The following is a 20,166-nucleotide window of genomic DNA, read 5'->3' as shown; positions in this document are numbered from 1 at the left end:
AGCTTCGCGGATAAAAGTTAGTACTAGTTTCTCCGTATTTATATACTACCGCGTCTCTCTTTTCCCAATCATGAATAAAAATTATTGTTGTTAATCTTGCCTTCCCCCCCATCCCCAATTGTTTACATGAAGTTGGCACCCTCTGATCATACTATCGAAATAAAACATCCATTACCCAAAATGCTAGGATAAGATAGCCTTGTCATGGATCGAAGTTCTCTCTTATACCACACAGAAGTAAAGTGTGTTTGTTTACATGTTGGGTTGTTTTTGATACTTGTTCCATTTTGTATGATTTTGTACTCCCCACCTCAGAAAGCATGTACTTTGGCTACAGCCAGATATTGCACTACTTCTCTAGCCACAGAAGTATTAACTGAATCATGTTTCAAGTTTTAAATAAGAGATAAATTTGACAGGTATTATTCATCATTATATTTTCTAACCATTTTCCTTTTCATACTGAGTAAACTAATGTAAATCCAAAAATAGCGAATAAGCGAAACTTCTTATAGGATAATTTCTGACAAATTTCTCAACAATATTCATAAGAAAAATGTAATGGAGTCAAGACAAGAACATTCTTTTTTTTATTGAGGCTTTCAAATTTTCCTAAACACTTACGTCTTGAATTTGTTCAGCTGGGCAGAGGAATTTTTGGGTGGGTGCTTGCCCACCCTCGCCCACCCATCGCAGCATCCCTGAGCTCATTAGTGAGACATAGCCACACATTTAAATAAAAGATAAAACTTTTGTAATGTTTGGAATGTATATTTTTATTTTGTTTCTTAAGATAAATTCATGCAAGATATTCTGATAAATTTTCTACCGTTTGCTGTTTGATCATGTAAAGTTTAGTTCATGGGATATGTTTTGAATATGGCAGAATATAAAATCAGCAGCCCTGTATTTTGTTTATTTTATTTTTGTAGGTCTGGTGTCTCCACATCAGCTGTCAGAACTGGAAAATTAAATTCTGATGACCACACGTATGATGAAATAGATTTTGATGCTAGTAAGATAAAAGGAACTGAAGAAAAAGACGAACAACATTTGTCACGTTCAAGACTTAATGGAACTTCTTCTGAAAGACCTTGCGATGGAATATTTGAGGGTGATGATGTAACACAGAAGGACTCTTATGTTAAGAACAGTAGTGACAGTACCTGTACTTGTTCATCGGATCTGGACTGCACGTGCAATGTAGTGAAACTAACAAGCCTAGTTCTTCCTAACAGATTTGTGAAAGACTATATTAATAAACCCCCAGGAAAGGCAACAGAAAAACCTCCCCTTCTTCCCAAACCCGTAGTTTCCACAACCGTCACCCCTACTTCACCCAAACTTTCAACTGCTCCACGTATCAAGGATGAACAAGCAAATTTGAAGCCGGCTATCGTCCCAAAGTGCCCAGAATTATTATTATGGACAGAAAAAAGAAACCGAGAATTAAATTCTCAACAAGATGTATCAAAACCAAAGAGTTATGTAACTTCTAAACTTAGTGAAAAAGGAAAGTATCTTTCACCTTTGCTTGTTAAATCCCCCGTGCTGAAGTTTGGAGAAGCTAACAATTTAAATGAATTTTCACAGTGCGGAAGCCCGGTAAGGCCACCCCGTTCCCCCAGGCAAAAGGTGTTAGAAAGCCCTTTCTCCTGTGCTGATGAGAAACCTGCGCTTCCTGTGAAAAAGAAATATTTGCAAGAAAGAGCAAATCAGGATACTCACACATCCCTTCCCATATTTACAAATTCATCATCATCCGTAACAAGGAAATTGGAAATTGACAAGAGAAAAAGTGCAAGCTTAGGTCGAACTCCCACTTTCGCGTACCAAGGTTTCACCTGCAAGACTGCCAGCTTGGAACGAAATAGAGTCCCTGAATATCCATCGTGCCCTTTCAAGTATTCATCAGATGATTTGCTAATTGACTCGTCCTTAGATCATAATAGGCTTGGGGAGTTGAAGAATGGCCCTGTTCCACCACCAAGACGGACCAAGAAGAAATCTCTTAGCAAAGCAGATGAAGCATCTCCTGTCGTTGAGGAGCATAGCAACCCATCAGACAATTTAAGCATTCAGGCATCTAAAGTATTTCCTATTTATGCTGAAGTGAATTATAATTTGAAGAAGAATCGAAGGCAGCTGTCCCAAAGCAATGCACCTGATGAAATTAGTAAATCAGATAGTGTACAGTATGTGGAATCAGTTCCTAATAGTACTAATTCATCATGGTTTGATGTGAAATTGTTAAATGCAACTGAAACCAAAGATGACAATGAAATTTGCCTGAAAAATGTATCCCAGGATAAAAATAGTGATCAATCTTGCTCAGTACATGAGGAAGTTAGTTACCATGAAGTGGAAAAGTCAACAAGAGAGGATTTGTGCAATACAGATGTGCAATCAAACAGTGTAGAAAGTACGCAAGAATGTACTACATTAGATGTATCTAAAGAACAAAGTGAGGAAAGGGATGAAACAAAAGACATCAGTAGTTCTGTGGACCACACTACAGAAGAAGACTTAAAATCAAGTGCAACCCTGGAAGGAACATTGTCAAATGCAAGTCAGTTGGAAGAGTGTGTCCCTGATAGGGCATCGGCTGTGGAAAGTTCTGCTGTTCAGACAGATTCCAAGCAGAAGGTAAAATGTGAGCAAGTCATCAAAGTTGAAGCATCTACACAAGCTAATATAAGACCAATAAAGCGTACAAACTCGTCAAAGACTGTATCTGAAATTTGTAATCTGGAAAAAGTTACTATTGTGCAATGTGAAGACAACGTTACAGGTAACGGTGGTGCCATATGTGTAGATATTCAGCCAAATAGAGACGATATGTCAGATCAGCATTCTGAAATGGCAGACAAAGAAAAGCAAAGGACCGAGTCTGAAGAGAAGTGTAGTGATTCTTGTGAGTGGATGTCTGCCGAAGCACTCGATGAGTCTGTCTCATCTAGTAAATTGGAGTTCCAATCTGCAAATCTATCGCTGCATAGTAGTGAAAGTGACACTCAGCAGATAGAGTCTGTTGTTTTACCAAATTCTGATACCTGTGATAAGCAATCCATGGCTGGCATTAAGGAAATGGAAAATGAATTTGAAAACGTGATTAGTTATACATCAGAGAAATGTTGTGAAATGAGACTGAATCCTGTCATCGAGGATGATATTTCGCAGGTGTTGAAAGGGGCTGAGTTATCCATTCAGCAAGCTGAAACCATATTGCTAGATTTTAAAAATGGAAGTAACACTTTATCTGCTGATGGAAGCGAACATGTAGAAAGTCCCAATGATGCATCCAGTATAAAGAAACTTGAGGATTCATGTAAAGAAATTACAACTGGTGTAAAATGTTTTAACTTACCTTTACATGACACTTCAGTATCTGAAACATTAAGCAACGAAAATAATACAATAATTGTACAACAGCCTGATAAAAGCACAAATAGGAAGACAACAAATGCTAATGGTGCACGTCCTGCTCCACCTGTGATAAGTACTCAGAATATTTCATCCCCAAGCGCTGTGCTTCTGGTAAAATGTAAAGCAAGCACAAATGATAAAAATAAACAGGTGTACCGAAGGCAATCGTGGAGTGACAGTAGAAAAGATGATTCCCCATCCCCTGAAAGCATATCGTGCAGGAGACGAAAGCACAAAAGTCGCTCATGGTGGTGTGATGAAGATGACTTGTCGAGTGGTGCTATGGGTGATGTGGATAGTTCAGACGCTGCTCACCATAGCTCTTTTGACGAGTGCATCGGAGGCAGCTGTAGTGATACAGAAGGTTCTTCCCCTGTACGAAGAAAATTTGCAGCTCTGTTTGGATCTTTTGGGAAAGGAGTTAAAAAGTCAAGTGGGGGATATAAAACAAAGGACAGGAAAGAAATTTGTAACAGTCAGTTTTATTGTAATCCTCCAGATAGTTCTGATACCGAGGAGACTCCTGTTGAAGCAAATAGTTCTAAAAATGATTTGGAGGAAGACAATTCTTTCCAGGAAATTGGGACGAGCGATAGAGAAAACGATGGTAGCTGTCAGTTGGTACCCGACCAACGGCTTAAAGATAATTCACTTCTAAAAGTGGACGAATGCAAGGAACTTTGTGACAACTCATCGTTGCATGAGAGTTGTTCAGAAAAAAGCCACCCTGATACAACAGGAACTACAGCAGCAATAACAGAAGAAAGTTTTGAAAATGATGCACATTCAGAATCTGAAAACGAAGATAACTATCACACAGCTGTACCTGATGGAAGTGCAGAATCATTACTTTCAGAGGAGCAACGAAAAGCCAAGAAGGCATTTTACATCGCACAAGAAATAATGACGTCAGAGAAAGTTTTCATTGATGTTTTAAAATTATTAAATGTTGATTTTAGAAGAACAGTCGAAGGTACTAGTAAGGAATCAAAGCATGCAGTAATTCCAGAAGCAGATTTGTGTAAAATATTAAATTTTCTACCTCAACTACAAAGCCTGAATGAAGATATATTGCATGACTTGGAAAGTAGAATAGAAAATTGGAGCTGTTCTCAGAAAATAGCTGATGTGATTGTGAAGAAAGGGCCATTTTTGAAATTATATAATTCATACATACAAAATTTTGAAACACAGTGCAATTTTTTTGACGATTGCTGCCAGAAATATGGTAAGTTTGCCAAAGTTGTGAAAGATTTTGAAACTTCACAGCGATGCCAGAAGCTTTCTTTGAAACATTATATGCTCAAACCCATTCAAAGGATTCCTCAATATAGATTACTTCTAGAGGATTACCTGAGACACCTTTCTCCTGAATCATTGGACTTTGAAGACACCCAGACAGCATTACGTATTGTTTCAGATGTAGCTGACCATGCAAATAGAAGCATGAAACAAGGGGTAAGTGTGATAACTTACTGTTTACTTTTTTAATTAACTAATACTAAATATCATACATATTTTTTAATGCCAAAAAGAGAAATTTGGTGATTGTTTTTTAATTCAACATACCTAAAATTGACAGGATTTTGACAGTAATTCTGAAATTTATAATGAAATGAAAACATTTTAACTGTAGTCATCACATTAAGTTGTCTATAGTAAGAGTAATATACAGGAGCCAGCTATATCAGAGTACCAATTATTTTATGCAATGATGACTTACATTTTATTTTATTTTTTAAAAAAATGGCGTGTATGGCAGAGGTTAGCTCAAAAATTAATCATAACTTACTCATTGCAGTGCATTTTTTAATTATGGTATATTGAATTAAAAAAATTAAGCTTTTAGAAATAAATACTCTCTATGGTTTTGATAATATGTGTAACAGAATCTCCTAGATGCATTAACAAACATTTCTGTAAATTTATATTTCATATATTTCAAGTAGATGAGTGATTAGGAGCATGACTTATTTTTTGTACAAAACCAATGAAGGAGATGTGTTGATTATTTTTATCTTTAGCAAATACCCATAATAAGAAAGCAATTTTTTTTCATTTTCTTGTTAAACATACTTGTATTGTCCTAATAAAGAAAATCCTTTTAAATAAACACAAAATATTTTTTTTAAAATTTGAACCTATTTGCAACTTGACATATACACCTTGCTAAACCAAAATAAAAATAGTTAGATGGGGAGGTAGATATACAACCTTTGCAGGCTTTGGTGACAGTCTGTGAAGAGCAAGTATCTTTTTCGCCTCATGACTAGATCCTTTCTCATACAAATATAATTGATGATTATTGAAGGGTGAAGTCGTAACTTTTAATTTTTTGCTAGTGAATGCATATTCTAACTAGAGGTTTGCCAGATGTAAGAACATGGTTAATGTTGTACTGATTATGTGTGTATTCACATTAATATGAGTGCTTTTTCTTTTGAAGGACCACTTTTCCAAATTATTGCAATTACAATCTTTACTTGGAAATTTTGAAGTTATCAAGCCAGGCAGAGAATTTCTCAAGGAAGGTGAACTTTTGAAGCTTTGTAGGAAAGGAATGCAGCCTCGGTATTTTATTTTGGTGAGAATATAGTAGAATTGTTAATTATTAATAATATGAATATAAAGCAGTGTAAATAATGTTATAAACCACTTCCAAAATTACTCTAGGATAGATGGCTACTTTTTACATTTTTGGATTGGTGGGGAGTTGTTTGTTCACACTGTTGCCAGAATGTGTTTCTCAGGCTTAGTTTACATGAATTACTCACTTCAGTGAATGAAGGCTTTATAAATTACATATTGATATAGTGACATTTCTTTTAGTTTTTTTTGTCCATTGATATAGTGACATTTCTTTTAGTTTTTTTTGTTCTTTTATTCTGGGCTTCATGCAAGTAGCAAAAAGGATAAATAAGATTGGACAAAGTAACTAATTTATAAAGAATAACTGCAGTTATGTTGTACAGTCAGAAGCAAAATGAAATTATTATTTGCTTGAATTATGATATATTTATTTATTTCCCATGAAAAGAGAAATAAAATTCTCAACTTACAAATAAGCTCTTGGTCATAAAATTGACAGACAAAGAATGGTGAAACCTTGTTTTTATGTTTTTTTGGGAAACAAGATTAAAATTCATAAAAAATTGTGGAAAATTGTAAAACCTGGGAAAATTTTATATTTTATATGGCTTTATTGGGACCATCAAGATTGTGTAATGTTGGAAAAATGTACCACCAGACCTGTTAGTATAGACAAGTTTGTCTGTTTAAGTGTTCATAACATCAAAATATGAAAGCACACAAAATAAAATTATTCAACATACATTTTCTTGTTAATGTATAATGGCTAATGCTGTATGTGGAATCCTTTGTTAAAGAAATATTTGTGTTTTGTTTTTTATTAATGCCAAGCTATAATAAGTTTTAAGAAACACATTGATGAAATCGGAAGTAAGATGATGTAGAATAATATTCTCAATTGTTGCAATTACGCTAACAACCAAAAGTGTATGGGGATAGTGAATTTTCTGGCATTAAAATATATAGTTTTGTAAGAATAATAATGTAAAAGGTATATTTTGTATATGTTCTCTTGATTTGTCCATCTGTGTGCATGTTCAGGTCAGATACAGTTATACACCATAAACATTATCCATCTTGTTTCAATTTCAACCTGATTTTTATAGTTGGGTGTGTGTGTCTGTAAAATAATTACAATAGAAGTATATAACTTTCATTATTTTTCAGCTTAACGATTGTCTCCTCTACACTACATATTGTAATCCAGGTCCTGGTTTCAAAGTTAATTATGAACTGCCTCTCGCTGGAATGAAAGTTAGCATTCCTGTGGCCGAAGATTACAAAAATGAGTTCAGTATAATTAGCAAGACAAGGAGCTTTACTCTGGCAGCACAGTATGTTATGTTTTATTTTTAATACTTTTACAATGCAAGTATACTTCTACTCCAAATAAATTTAAGACTACTTACCATAAGAGGAAATGCTTTAAAGAGAACACTATAAATCTGTACAATTATCAAAGTTTTGTTGTGGAAAAGTGGCATTACTGATCAATGAATACACAAAAACGTTACTTTGTTGCAAAATTTAGCAGTTGAAGCATGCCCAGGCATTTTTAAAAGGATGTGATAAGAGTTTTCTCATTACAGCTATATTTTTTAAACTTTCCATGTAACCGGTGTTAGTTTTTACGACATCTCATAAGGAAAAACGAGTGTAAGAATTCTTGCTGTTGTCGGTGATAAGTAGAGACATTTCCTTGAATGAAATGTTTCATCCATGCAGTCAAATATTACCTTGTTCAGTTCGTGCATATCTGTTTCAAAATTTTCCGTTTTTAAGAAAGGATTAATGAATATCTTATTTTTGGGTTTAAATTCATGTGAGAATTGCATGTGCATTTATGTATATATGTGAATTTATTGTTGAACGTTTGAAGAGTATATTGCTTGATCAAATTATTTTTTTCAGAAATGTACTGTTTGAAGCTTATTTCTATTGAGTTGAATGGCTTCTTGCATATCCCCTACTACTAGGGTTACCAGATCGCTATAAAGGAAAAGTAGGACATAATATCCCAAAATGTAGGACTTTCAGTTAAAATGTAGGATACTTTAACATTCACAATAAATAATACACATATCTAGAACATGTTAGAAAGTAATGTAAAGTTTATACTTTGCAGCTTTTAAAAAACATGATTTCTCAATGAATTCTTAAATGCTAAATTTCCAAACCTGTAATCAATACTAAACGATACACTTCTCAGTACACATGTTTTAACTTTACTTCTCAGAGAAGCCAATTTTTATCAAAATTTTTTTTTTAGTCAAAGTATATTTATGAGAGACTGAACAGTTGAACTCTTTGAAATTACACTGAACTCCAGTACCAAACTTTTTACAGACTTTTTGAAAAGAAATATTTCTATCATGACTCCATTGCGCTGATGGTAATGAAAGTACTCTCTCATTATGACCTGGAATGGCAAACAAATATTGAGCAATTACCGTAACTTGAAATGGTTTCAGAAGTTTCATCTAGGGTAGTTTTTAGTTCAGTAACTATGTTCTCTATGCCCCATGCTTTACAACCAAAATATTGAATAAGAATGGGAAACACCTTGTTCCATCAGTATAAATCCCAACCCAAGAAATTCCACTCAGGCACTGAACAGTGGCATCGTCAGAATGTGGCCCCAAAACTTTGTTTATTAACTGCTTCCATTTTTGTTCTAGCAGAAACTTTTCTTTTCTTTTTGGGCAATGACTGAATCAAAATAAATTTCACTTTAACTGAATCATGTATTTTCCTAATTAATATTAAGTGACGCTCAAAATGTAGGACATTTATGATTATGATATATTTCAAATTTCTCCCGGATGCCGGACATAAGGAAAAAATGTAGGACATGTCCGGGAAAATCCGGACGTCTGGTAACCCTACCTACTACTGAATGTTCAATGCACTCCCAGTTTAAGGTTATAAATTACAATTTTTTTTTTTTTTGTATCCACATTATTTCTGTTTTTATAGATTGTGTATTGGTGAACTGTCTGTAATTCATCTTAGAACTTATTGAAAATTATTTTCATACATTGCAAATAGGGATGTGACATGATGGAACATTCTGCCTTGGCGGTTGTGTGTGTTCAGTGGTTAACTCATGTAATGTAAGGTTCTGATCTAGGCATAGGTATCCATCCATCAATTTTGTCTATTCATCATCATCATCATCATAGATTAGCCAAAAGTGACAGAGAAGCAACTCTGAACAAGAAAATCACATATACACATTGAAAAAGGTAAAGGTAAAGTGCTCCCCTGTGCTTAGCACCACGCCATGAAGGCGTATAGGGGGTGTGGGGGTTCCTTGATCCGGTCGTGAGTGGGGGTGATGTGATCAGCATCATGCCCCTGACCGCCTTTACCCCCCCCCCCCCCAGAAACATTGAAACATGGCATATTGACTGTTATTGTTTTATAGGTTACTCTCCATATAAATTCTTAAGTTCTGTATTTAAAAATATAAGTAATACCTATATGATACATTCTTCCCTTGTTAAGTTATTAAACTCGAGGTAATATGAAAACAGCTGATGTAAAACTGGGAAAATAAAATGTGTAGAATATAAAACAAAAAGACAAACTAATTTATTGTATGTTGCCTGCAAACTGCAATTAAGTGTCAGCACTTGGAATTTTATATGGTGAGTGTAACTGCAAGACACAGTGTTATAGAATGTTGCCAATATATGTATGTATGTATATGTTATCCAAAAATAATAAATTCAATCTATTTGTCTTTAAGGTCACTGCAAGAAAGAAGCGTTTGGGTGGATGCTCTTCAAGGTGCAATAAAAGATTATATTTTACGGCAGTTAACGTTCATGCCCACCAACCTATCTACAAAATCGTCAAAGCAAGAAGTTGGAGAATCATTCAAGCTTGGTCATGAGGTAAAGTTTGCCGTGTGTGTTAATTTTATTAAAAATAAGTCATTGTAAATGGGAAAAATGGAAAATGCTATCAATAGAAAAAAGTGGTATCAAATTCGTTGTGAGAAATTGTGTAAGTTACCTTTGTGTGTTGAAGCAGTTATAGTCAGAGTAATTTTACATTAATAATTTGCTTGCATGGAAAAATGTCCTTTTCCTGATGAGTAACTGAAGAATTTATGAAGTACTATACTACACCTTAAACTAACTTAGATTATCATACTAATGATATACTATCATCTTGATTGGATAATGAAACATGCCACAGTAATCAGTGCCCAAAGTTTATAACATTTTAGAAATTACTGTAAGATATCTTGTTTGTTGGCAATGAAAATAAATTGAGAAAATCAAAAATTAAATTTTCAAATTTGATGCCCAATCAGATCATGCTTGGTGGGGCAAGGATTTTGGGTGAATGCTAAATCTTATTTATGTGGAGGAAATCTTGTAGACAGTAATTGTTGTCAGCCAGGGTAATTTCAGCTGTGCATTATTTATTATTTTTTAAGGAGTTTTAAAGAACAACCTTATTATTTCAAGATATGATTATTTTCATATTTGATTTTAGGCCCCAGTGTGGATACAAGATCGGAGAGTTACCATGTGTCAGTCATGCACCGCAGAATTTACCGTTACATTTCGAAGGCATCATTGCCGAGCATGTGGAAAGGTATGTGTTAGACAAGGAGGGAAAACATTTTTTTACCTTTGTATAGAATTTCTCTGTTTACCTTGCAGTTGAGTGTGTGTACTGAATTGTGGCAAGTATTGCATTATTGCCATTAGAACAAATGTAAAAACCATGCAATAGTTGTGAACACCAGTAACAACAGCATTGACATTTTTATAAAGTTCTTGCATCTCTGCTGGTGCATTTGTAATATCCATTAGTAGAGAGATTATAAGGGTTACTTTTGTATCAACAAGTACAGTATTAAATATTTATTCACGCAAGGTGACTAGTCATGACAATACAGCATGTAGTAATAAAAGCTTGCATGTGAAACTATGCTTTATCTTGATTTCAGTGCTCATTTGTGCTATTGTGTGACCCTAGCCATGTGTTGCCCTATAACTATAATTTAAATGACAAGTTATCTATAATTTAAATGACAGTCTTCATTTTACATTGGTTAACTGAAGTCTACTAGCAAATATTCTAAAACTTTAATGCAGTATTCTGTTTAGATCATCAAAATTTTACTGTTGGTGAGACATTGCTCATATAATTAATAACTTTTTGTGTTGTTTCTTCCAGGTTGTTTGTGGTAATTGTTCAGCTAATCGTGCACCACTTCGATACATGAAATTTCATTCAGAACGAGTTTGTGATGATTGTTACGAGACACTTTTAAAAGGTAAATTTTTTACATTATTATTTACTATTGTAGTGTTGGAAGTGAGTTCTGTATATCAGGAAGTGTGTGACTGTACTTCTAGATTGATTGGAAAAGAAACAGCAATTACTACATGTATTTGTGTAATTATTAATGAAAGAAGTAACTAGTCAGGGATTTTAGAAACATTTTCTTGGGATCAAAGAGTCCCCCTGGTAAATAAAGATTCTTCAGTAACGACTTTGCTGCCACTTTGACAACATAATATTGATATTTGTAGTGCTATGTAAAGCTAGTAACTTTATTATTTAATCATTATCAACTTACCATATGCATTAGAAAAAAGTACATGAATTATATTTTTGACTGATCGGCAATGTTTCAATTGAAGAACAACGCTTCAGAAATTTTACTTGTCACATTTCAACAGTTGTAATTGTTATGGTCCCTAATGAAATAGAAGTAAATTCAAATTGTTTCATTGTAATAAGATTTGAAAAAAATATATATTAACTGAAGTATACAGTGGAACTCTTGATTATGCATTCCTGGATTTTATATTTTTCCACATTATACATTTTCCAACATTTATAAGTTCTTTAGTCACGGTGCCTTTGAAATGCATAATTGAATCAGCAGGTTTAAGAAGGGAATAAGTCCAAAAAGTAAATTTGTGGGAAATCAAGAAAAACTGTATAAATGAGAGAGTGTGCATCCAAGAACAACAAAATTCGTACTGGAACGTGAGAACCGTGTGTAGATATAGAGTAGTACATGAAAAACAATGTACATGTAACCAGAACTTGTGTAAAAAGTAAAAAAAAAAGGTGGTGGATTTATTTCCTTCTTAAAACATATGAAGTTTGTGCTGGGGAAAAAATGGAAATAAAGTGTACAATGGAAAAGAAAATATATTATCATGATGTTTACAACACGAAAGTGCACAACGGAATGAATAATACAAAATAATACCCAAATTTTGGAAATTTGTAGGCAAGTCAAACAACAGTCTTCATCCACTGACTGATCTTCATTGTGGTCAGAAGTTGTAGGCCAAGTTACCATGACATCGTAGAAAGGTTTTTTCGTTAATTAGTAATGTGGCATTGTAATAGCTGTGGTAATAGGTCCGGGATTCATTTCCTTCTTACACCTTATGTTGATTTCAGGGTTCTATATTTTCCTTTATGGATGGCTTTTTATATCTTTCTTCACACACATGTGTAGAGTGATGCTTTATGATGCTGTCGAGTACAAAATGTCATTTTGCCATTTTTTGGTCTTCATTCCCTCCTTAAACCTGCCGATTCAATTAAAGGTCAGCTATATTTCTGATTCCAGGAATATTAAGGTTTAGGGAAGATTTGGCTGCCAGTTGTACAATTATAGCTTGCCTTCCTTAAAATGACATTTCCATTCTGCAAATCCTTGTAGCGAATCCTTGTAATTGTAACGAAATAACAATGATATATATTCGCAAGGGAGGGAATTATTTTGTTCCCCCACCCCCTTCAATACAGCCAATCACTGTAATGTTAATAAAAACTTAATACAAGCATTTCAGGTGAAGGGAAAAGTTCTGATACATTGTATTGCAGTGTTGCCCTAGGATCCTAAGGCATACTGAAGATCTGAACGAATGTTACTGTCATGAGTAGTAAAATGTCTTGTAGGATACTTTTGTTTCATGACTGACTGAAGGTGTAAGTTCAAGCATTGACATTTCTAGAAGTGCACAGAATTATTCTCAGATTCTTGAGAACTTTTATGAAGCTAAGTATTTCAAAATTTAATATTAGTACCTGTTGATCAAATGTGTTTGGACAGATAAAATTACTAGTGTGATTGTATACATTAAGGATTTTTTTTTTAAAAATAATTTCACTAATCACTGTAATTACACTATTGAACAACAAGGGAATCTGAGAAAATTTTGAAAATCTCTGATCTGTGCATTGTACAGGTATTTTACTCTGCCATTCAGTTCTTAAATTGCCGATTATGAACATGCCTTTATACAGGTTCTATAAATTCTAAATCAAACTCTAGTTTATGGGATATTTATTACTTTTTAATATTTTAACATAAATGTGAAGCATAATGTATCAACTCATAGTGTGTCTTGTTCCAGAATTTGAAGCATCGGGTACAAGCTTGCGTGAAATAATTAAGAAAGAATTACAGACAGAAGGGAATTCTGAAGTGTCGTCATCCTTGGAATACATAAGATCACAGTTCAAGAAGTATGGCCCAAGTGGCAAGAAAAACAAAAAGTACATACCTCAGCGGCTTAAAGAAGTGAGTTATCCTTAACAGTTAGTTTTACCTGTATTTACATATTGCTAGAGGCACATATTTTTGGTAAATGAAAAAGCAAAATTTTGGTACAAAAACAGTCTATTTCGGGTTCAAAAGCAATAAATAAAATAAAATTTCGGTGTTATAGCGGTGAATAATCCCGTCAAAAGTGCTATATGAAATGACATTTTGGTTTTAAAATTGTGAATATAATCCTAAATTTGATTTAAAAGCTGCACTTATTACACAAAATAAACTTATCCCTTCTAATAGCACATTTATGTAGTTACCAGAGTATTAAGTTTATTCCTATGTTTATTTACCGACTCAACACTTTCTGAAGTTTGAATTATCCTGTGATTTATGCAATTCACGGAAAATTGATTAATTCTGCGGTAAATATTTGAGAAGCAAGAATGGGCTCCTTTAGGGATAAACTTAATACTCTGGTAACTACATAAATGTGCTATTAGAAGGGTTATGTTTATTATTTTAATAAGTGCAGTTTTTAAATCAAATTTTGGATTATGTTCACCATTTTAAAACCAAAATGTCATTTTATATACTGCTTTTGATCCATTTTTTTCACAGCTATAACACCAAAATTTTATTTTATTTACCAGTTTTGAACCTGAAATTGACTTTGTTTTTGTACCGAAATTTTAGTTTCTTATTTACCAAAAATATGCCAATTAGCCTATCTGTACATAAAGTGCACTTAAAACAGCAACTCAACAACAACAATTTCAATGTTAAACATGGAAAGATGTTGCTGTTGTCATCATCATCATGTAAGTATTCCTGTTTCTTCACAATCTCTCCAAGGAAAATATGAACGGATAGAGCTAAAAATGCTAGGCCAGTGCCAAAGATTTTCTCAATTTGTCCTCGTCACGTGTGTCTTCATTGGAGTCAATCAGTCATAATTGACTCATAGTGATGTATCAATATCTCAAAGTACTAACACAGTAAGAATTAAATTTGATGGGCTGAAAAACCATGAAATACCAATATGTGCTACATTGTATAGCTGTCATTTAAGTCAACAGTGTTATGTGCAAGTCAGGAATTAATTCCACAAACCTAATGATAGATCTAAAGTTTCATATCTAAAATGTAGTGGACAGAGATATACTTAAATGACCACCATTACACCATAAACAAAGCATTCAATGTATTAGTGCTTATGTGAAGTTATGTTTACTTTGTTGACTGATGCATGTGCATCTGAAATTGTAGGTATGTGCCAATGATGCTGGGTCCCAGATGAGTGGTTGGTTGCAGCGACGTTCTCGTCGTTCATGGAAACGAATGTGGTTTGTTTTGAAGGAGCAAGTATTATATGTATATAGAGCTTCAGAAGACGTAGTTGCACTGGAAAGCATCCCAATATTGGGATACGAAGTTGAGTCTTTTACTGAGGTGAGTGCTCTTTAATAATAATATCTGATTTACATGGTTAATCATGGCAACTGTAGCATTTATAGCTGGTCTAGAACAAAATTATGGTGTGCAACAGCACTCTTTTCTATTTTACTCTGGAAATAGTTGTATTTGTGTGAATGATTATTGATATGATATTTGTATTTAGTTTACATTATACGTAGTTCCTTGAAAGCGAACATCTTGAAATACTAATGCTAGGCAAATATTGTGGTGATTATGTGCTTAATGTCAAATCTATAGTAGTCAGCCTCTGTGGCGGAGTGGTTAGCAAATCGCACTACTATGCCAAGGGTCCCAGGTTTGAATCCTGGCCTGGGCATTGGTGTTTGTGAGTGTCCATTCATCAATTTCATCATATCATCACTCATTCTCATCATTGTGATTAGCCAAAAGTGGCAGAAAAGCAAGGCAAAGTAAACCAAATCAAACATTCAATCAAATTTATAGATTGCAATGTAATATTGTGCTAATATTTATGTAACTTATCCTCTTACCTGTTGTTCATTCACCAGGCATAAGTTTCTTTATTAATTGAAGGGCTCAGGTGTAAAACATGGTAAGTGACATTTTGGTTGTCATTGAGTTACAAAGTAAAATGTGCCATCCTTCAATTTTAGAGTGAAATTGCCATGTCATACAATTTGCATTGGACTCGATAAAGCCTTGTGAAATTGGTAAACACAACACGAAAACAATTTATCTACAGTATAGCTTTTAATAACCTTTTTTCTTAACCTCTTAACTGGGTAATTTCCTCGTCGAAAGCCCAATCTGCCCTGGGGATTTTTGTTGATAAATTGATGAATTTCGTAAACCAATATTTGAGTTAATATTTCTGTGCTCCATGGCATACCATTTAGGTATTGTTTATTCTTTTATTGGTCCTTCTTGTACTTTTTACAATATGCGAGATTTACAACTACAATATATCTCGGATTTCCTCAGCAGGAAAAACACGCCGTCGCTTCCGATTTGCCTGAGCCATTATTGCATACGCGATAGAACTGAACGTCGGGCTGTGTTCGTTGCTTCCCGCTAACTCTAACGGTTACAACAGTCTGGAAGTCAGAGCCATCTGGTGAAACAAAGAAGAAAGTAATTGTACGAAGTATCTCGTCATACACAACAGATATCAGCAGTAAGAACATGAGAACGTAGTATCTCGTCATGCCCATTATAAATCAGTAGAGCCAGAACGGAGTATTACGTCATACCCAGTTAAGAGGTTAATGAACTCAGAAATGGCCAAAATGTCACCATGTTTGACACCCAAGCCCTTCAATTATCAATCAACATTTGAGAGTTTTGGTGGTAATCGGTTGGGAGAACTGTTATCAGTTTTGGAAAAGAACTGATTGGTTGCATCATAATAATGTAGTTTCTGACTTTTGTATTAGTAGTACTATATTCAAAAGTAGTACTGGAGTTAGATAGTACTTTTCTGTTTCTCTTGATTAATAATGGTATCATGCTCTAGAGAAAGGTGTCAATCATATGCTGAAAGTCTAATAAAACTCATGTATACAAATGAATATTCATCAGTAGAGATGAGTGCAATAGTGAATTTAAGAAAAAATTATTGCTCTAAAATATAGCTAATTAATGGATTTTCAGTGAAAGTTAAAAATAAAATCAGGGAGGGAGAATCCAAGAAAGAAATTCAATCAATAATGATAAAGTTGTGATATAAATTTTAACTGCTAATATTGTACTGATTTAATATCAAGAGGCAGTCACCAGTTTGGAACTCAGTGGTATTTTCTCATTTGAATGAAATTTTGTCGCCAGAAATGTCTTTTTGAATAAAAAGTTGAATGTGTTGTAATTTCCTACTTTTTAGAGACACTTTGAACTGTATGAGGGAGTAGAGGCACGTTTGGTTTTCCAGTTGAAACATAAAGGCCAACCACCATTAGTATTTCATGCAGATAGTCCTCATCTGGTCAAAAGGTAAGTTACAAGGTTCATTTTTCTTAATAGTATTTCTAGTGTGCAATCCCATATTTAAAGAATGCTTTCCTTCTCTTTAATTAGGAACAACAATAGAAGTTTAGTACAGAAAGAGGCAGTGGCGACTCGTGGTCTGGCTGTATGGGTGTGCACTTTAGTCTAACGTCCAGAAGTGTTATAATACCCTGTCAAATACTAGCACCCATTTTTGAGCACATTTTGATGCTTAATATATTGGCAACCAAGTTTTGATCAACTTTCACTGAAAATCAGGCTATGATAGAGTTATATTTCATGATTTTTTTTTTTAAAACTGATCTTTGACAAATTTGAAATATTTCGGAAATTATCCAGCCAATCACGAGAAGAACGATGTTATTATGCAATATGTAATTCAGCAGTCGATAATGCGACAAAATCACTCAATACATGTATAAGGTCCCATCAAATGAAAAGGTCCAACGGAAAATATCCTGAAATACATGTTACCTGCTACAGTGCATTTGAGTGCTGTGTATACCCACCCATAGGTGTATGTGACATTTCAGCGGCAGGGGATCAGTGCATGCGCAATGTTGACTCTGGTGGCATTGGCTAATTACTTCTCTTTCTGCCCTCCAAGTGAAACATGGTGCTGTGTGACGGAACCATGGAGGTGCCGCTCACAGACATGACCATGGAAGAACACCGTGGTGTGATACGCTGAAGGTACGCATCAAGTGGACATTTACCGGAGAATGCAAGCTGTATACTGTGACAAATGTGTATTGGACAAAACTGTGAGGAAAGGGATGCAACACATTGAAGGATTACTTACGTGAAATTTAAAAGATTTCGTAATTCCGCGTTGCACAATTTAATGGTTCAATCCTATTAATTTCGAAGATCCACTGTCTTCATTCACAAAAGGGTACGGCGTTTGAAGCGGAGATGGTACCGCGTCAGTACATTGTTTGTTCCCGGGCGGCGGTGGTTGTACAAACAATGTACTGACGCGGTACCATCTCCGCTTCAAACGCCGTACCCTTTTGTGAATGAAGACAGTGGATCTTCGAAATTAATAGGATTGAACCATTAAATTGTGCAACGCGGAATTACGAAATCTTTTAAATTTCACGTAAGTAATTTTAAACCGCGTTTACCGCAACCACCATGAACATTGAAGGATGATTCACGGTCAGGACAATTGACAAAGCTCATTCCTGATGTGAAAGTAAATTCTTCGATGACCGTGGTTCCCTATTAGTGGAGTTCCTTGCAAAAGAACACACCATTAATGCCGACACATACTGCAAAACACTGCGTCATTTGTGGACAGCAATAAAGCATAAGCAACCCGGCAAGCTCAGCACAGGCATCATTTTACTGCACGATAATACTCGTCCCCATCTTGCCATTGAAACACAGGGCCTGTTGAATTCCTTCAGTTGGGAAGTGCTTGACCACCCTGCTTACAGGCCTGACTTGAGTCCTTGTGATTTCCACATTTTCGATCCAATGAAGAAACACCTCAGAGGATGCCGCTATGCTTTGGGTGCAGATCTGCAGGCTGCAGTGACAGAATGGCTTGCCTTGCAACCCAAGGACTTCTTCTACCAAGGTATTCATCAGTTGGTACCCAAGTGGGATAAATGCCTTACCTCATATGGCAAATATGTGTAGTCAATGTCAGTAATAAACTCTGTACACAGAAATGGACCTTTTCATTTGATGGCACCTTATAAGTACCGATCTACAATATCAATACTATTGTCAATTTGCAAAATATTTTATAAAAACTTCCTCCTCCGCTCCACTGATATTAATGAACAAGGAGAATAATAACATTGGCGTACACTAAAGAAGCCAATCCAACTACCACCACATGGAGGAAATAAATTGTAATCTATCTAGCTGTTCATGGTGGTTGCGGTAAACGCGGTTTAAAATTACTTACGTGAAATTTAAAAGATTTCGTAATTCCGTGTTGCACAATTTAATGGTTCAATCCTATTAATTTCGAAGATCCACTGTCTTCATTCACAAAAGGGTACGGCGTTTGAAGCGGAGATGGTACCGCGTCAGTACATTGTTTGTTCCCGGGCGGCGGTGGTTGCGATTTTTCCCGTTCGGCAGCACTGGCGCGCGCATCTTGGTTTGCGTCGTCTGCTTCCTGTTGTCCGGTGGCGTTGTCAGTTGGGGGTTGGGGGGCTGGGCCGTGTTGCTCGGTAATGTGCCGTTCCTGTTCCCCGCGTGGCTGGAGGGGGGTCGAGTATGTGTATAGCATCTTTTCTTTTTCAGGTCGGGGATCTTTCTGAGGACAGGGTGCCAAGTTGGGTGTGCTTGTCCATTGTCCAGGTTTAGTGCTGGTTTCTGCTGGATGATAGCATGGGTTTCTTTGATGGTGTTTTCTATGACTGAGCCGGTTGGGTGAAGCATGGATACGGAGGAGATGGTGTGGTTAGTGGAGTGGAGGTGTTGGGAGAGGCCTGATTTAGGTGTGTCGTTTTTGGAATCTTTTACATGTTCATTAATCCGTTCTTGGACGGTGCGGATGGTTCTGCCAATGTAGGTGTTGTGGCATTGGCATGTGGTCTTGTAGACACCGGGGGATGCAAGTTTGGGTAGGTAGTATCTCTTGAAGTTGGGTAGTGCCCTTCCGATTTGGGATATGGGTTTATGTGCTACTCGGATGTTGAAGGGTTTGAGGGCCTTGGCAAATTTTCCAGATGTGGTGGGGTGGTATGGAAAGGCGATCCATTTGGGTTTAGGATTTTGGTTCGGGTTATCTCTGTTTTTTGGATGTCTGAACTGGGTTTCTGTTTTTGCGCACCACATGGATAGTTGGCACTCGGTGTAACCGTTGTTTAGGCCTATTTCCGTTACGCACGCTATTTCATCTTGCAGGTCATCTTCTGTGCAGCTGTGTGTGAAGGCTCTTCTGTAAAAGTTCATCCATACTCCAGCTTTCTGTTTTGGTGGGTGGTTGGATTTTGCATGGATATACTGGGTGCCCGAACCTGGTTTCCTGTATACGGATGTGACGAACTTGTCTTGGAGTCGTCGGATGCTGAGGTCGAGAAAGTTGAGGCGGCCATTTTGTTCCCTTTCAACGGTGAAGTTTATGTTGGGATGTATGTTATTGAGGGCAGTTAGGAGAAGGGTTAGGTCTTCTTCCTGTTTGTAAATGACTATGGTGT

General features: G+C 35.5%; 1 protein-coding gene across 1 annotated transcript in view; it reads left to right on the top strand.

Moving 5' to 3' along the window:
* LOC145983877 (uncharacterized) overlaps positions 1-17,740 on the top strand; it is a 33,792-nt gene extending 16,052 nt beyond the window's left edge. Inside the window, exons 3-11 of the mRNA XM_083116949.1 lie at positions 933-4,884; positions 5,873-6,010; positions 7,183-7,349; positions 9,767-9,914; positions 10,525-10,626; positions 11,215-11,314; positions 13,425-13,591; positions 14,831-15,013; positions 16,878-17,740. Of these exons, the coding sequence (XP_082973075.1) occupies positions 933-4,884; positions 5,873-6,010; positions 7,183-7,349; positions 9,767-9,914; positions 10,525-10,626; positions 11,215-11,314; positions 13,425-13,591; positions 14,831-15,013; positions 16,878-16,991 (5,071 nt within the window). The 3' untranslated portion in view covers positions 16,992-17,740. The remainder of the gene's footprint in view (positions 1-932; positions 4,885-5,872; positions 6,011-7,182; positions 7,350-9,766; positions 9,915-10,524; positions 10,627-11,214; positions 11,315-13,424; positions 13,592-14,830; positions 15,014-16,877) is intronic.
* The last annotated feature ends 2,426 nt before the right edge of the window (positions 17,741-20,166 follow it).

The sequence above is a fragment of the Lepisma saccharinum genome, chromosome 2, assembly GCF_977018435.1.
Source record: "Lepisma saccharinum chromosome 2, izLepSacc3.1, whole genome shotgun sequence".
Classification (NCBI taxonomy): Eukaryota; Metazoa; Arthropoda; class Insecta; order Zygentoma; family Lepismatidae; genus Lepisma; species Lepisma saccharinum.
This window is presented reverse-complemented; position numbering and strand designations above follow the sequence as displayed.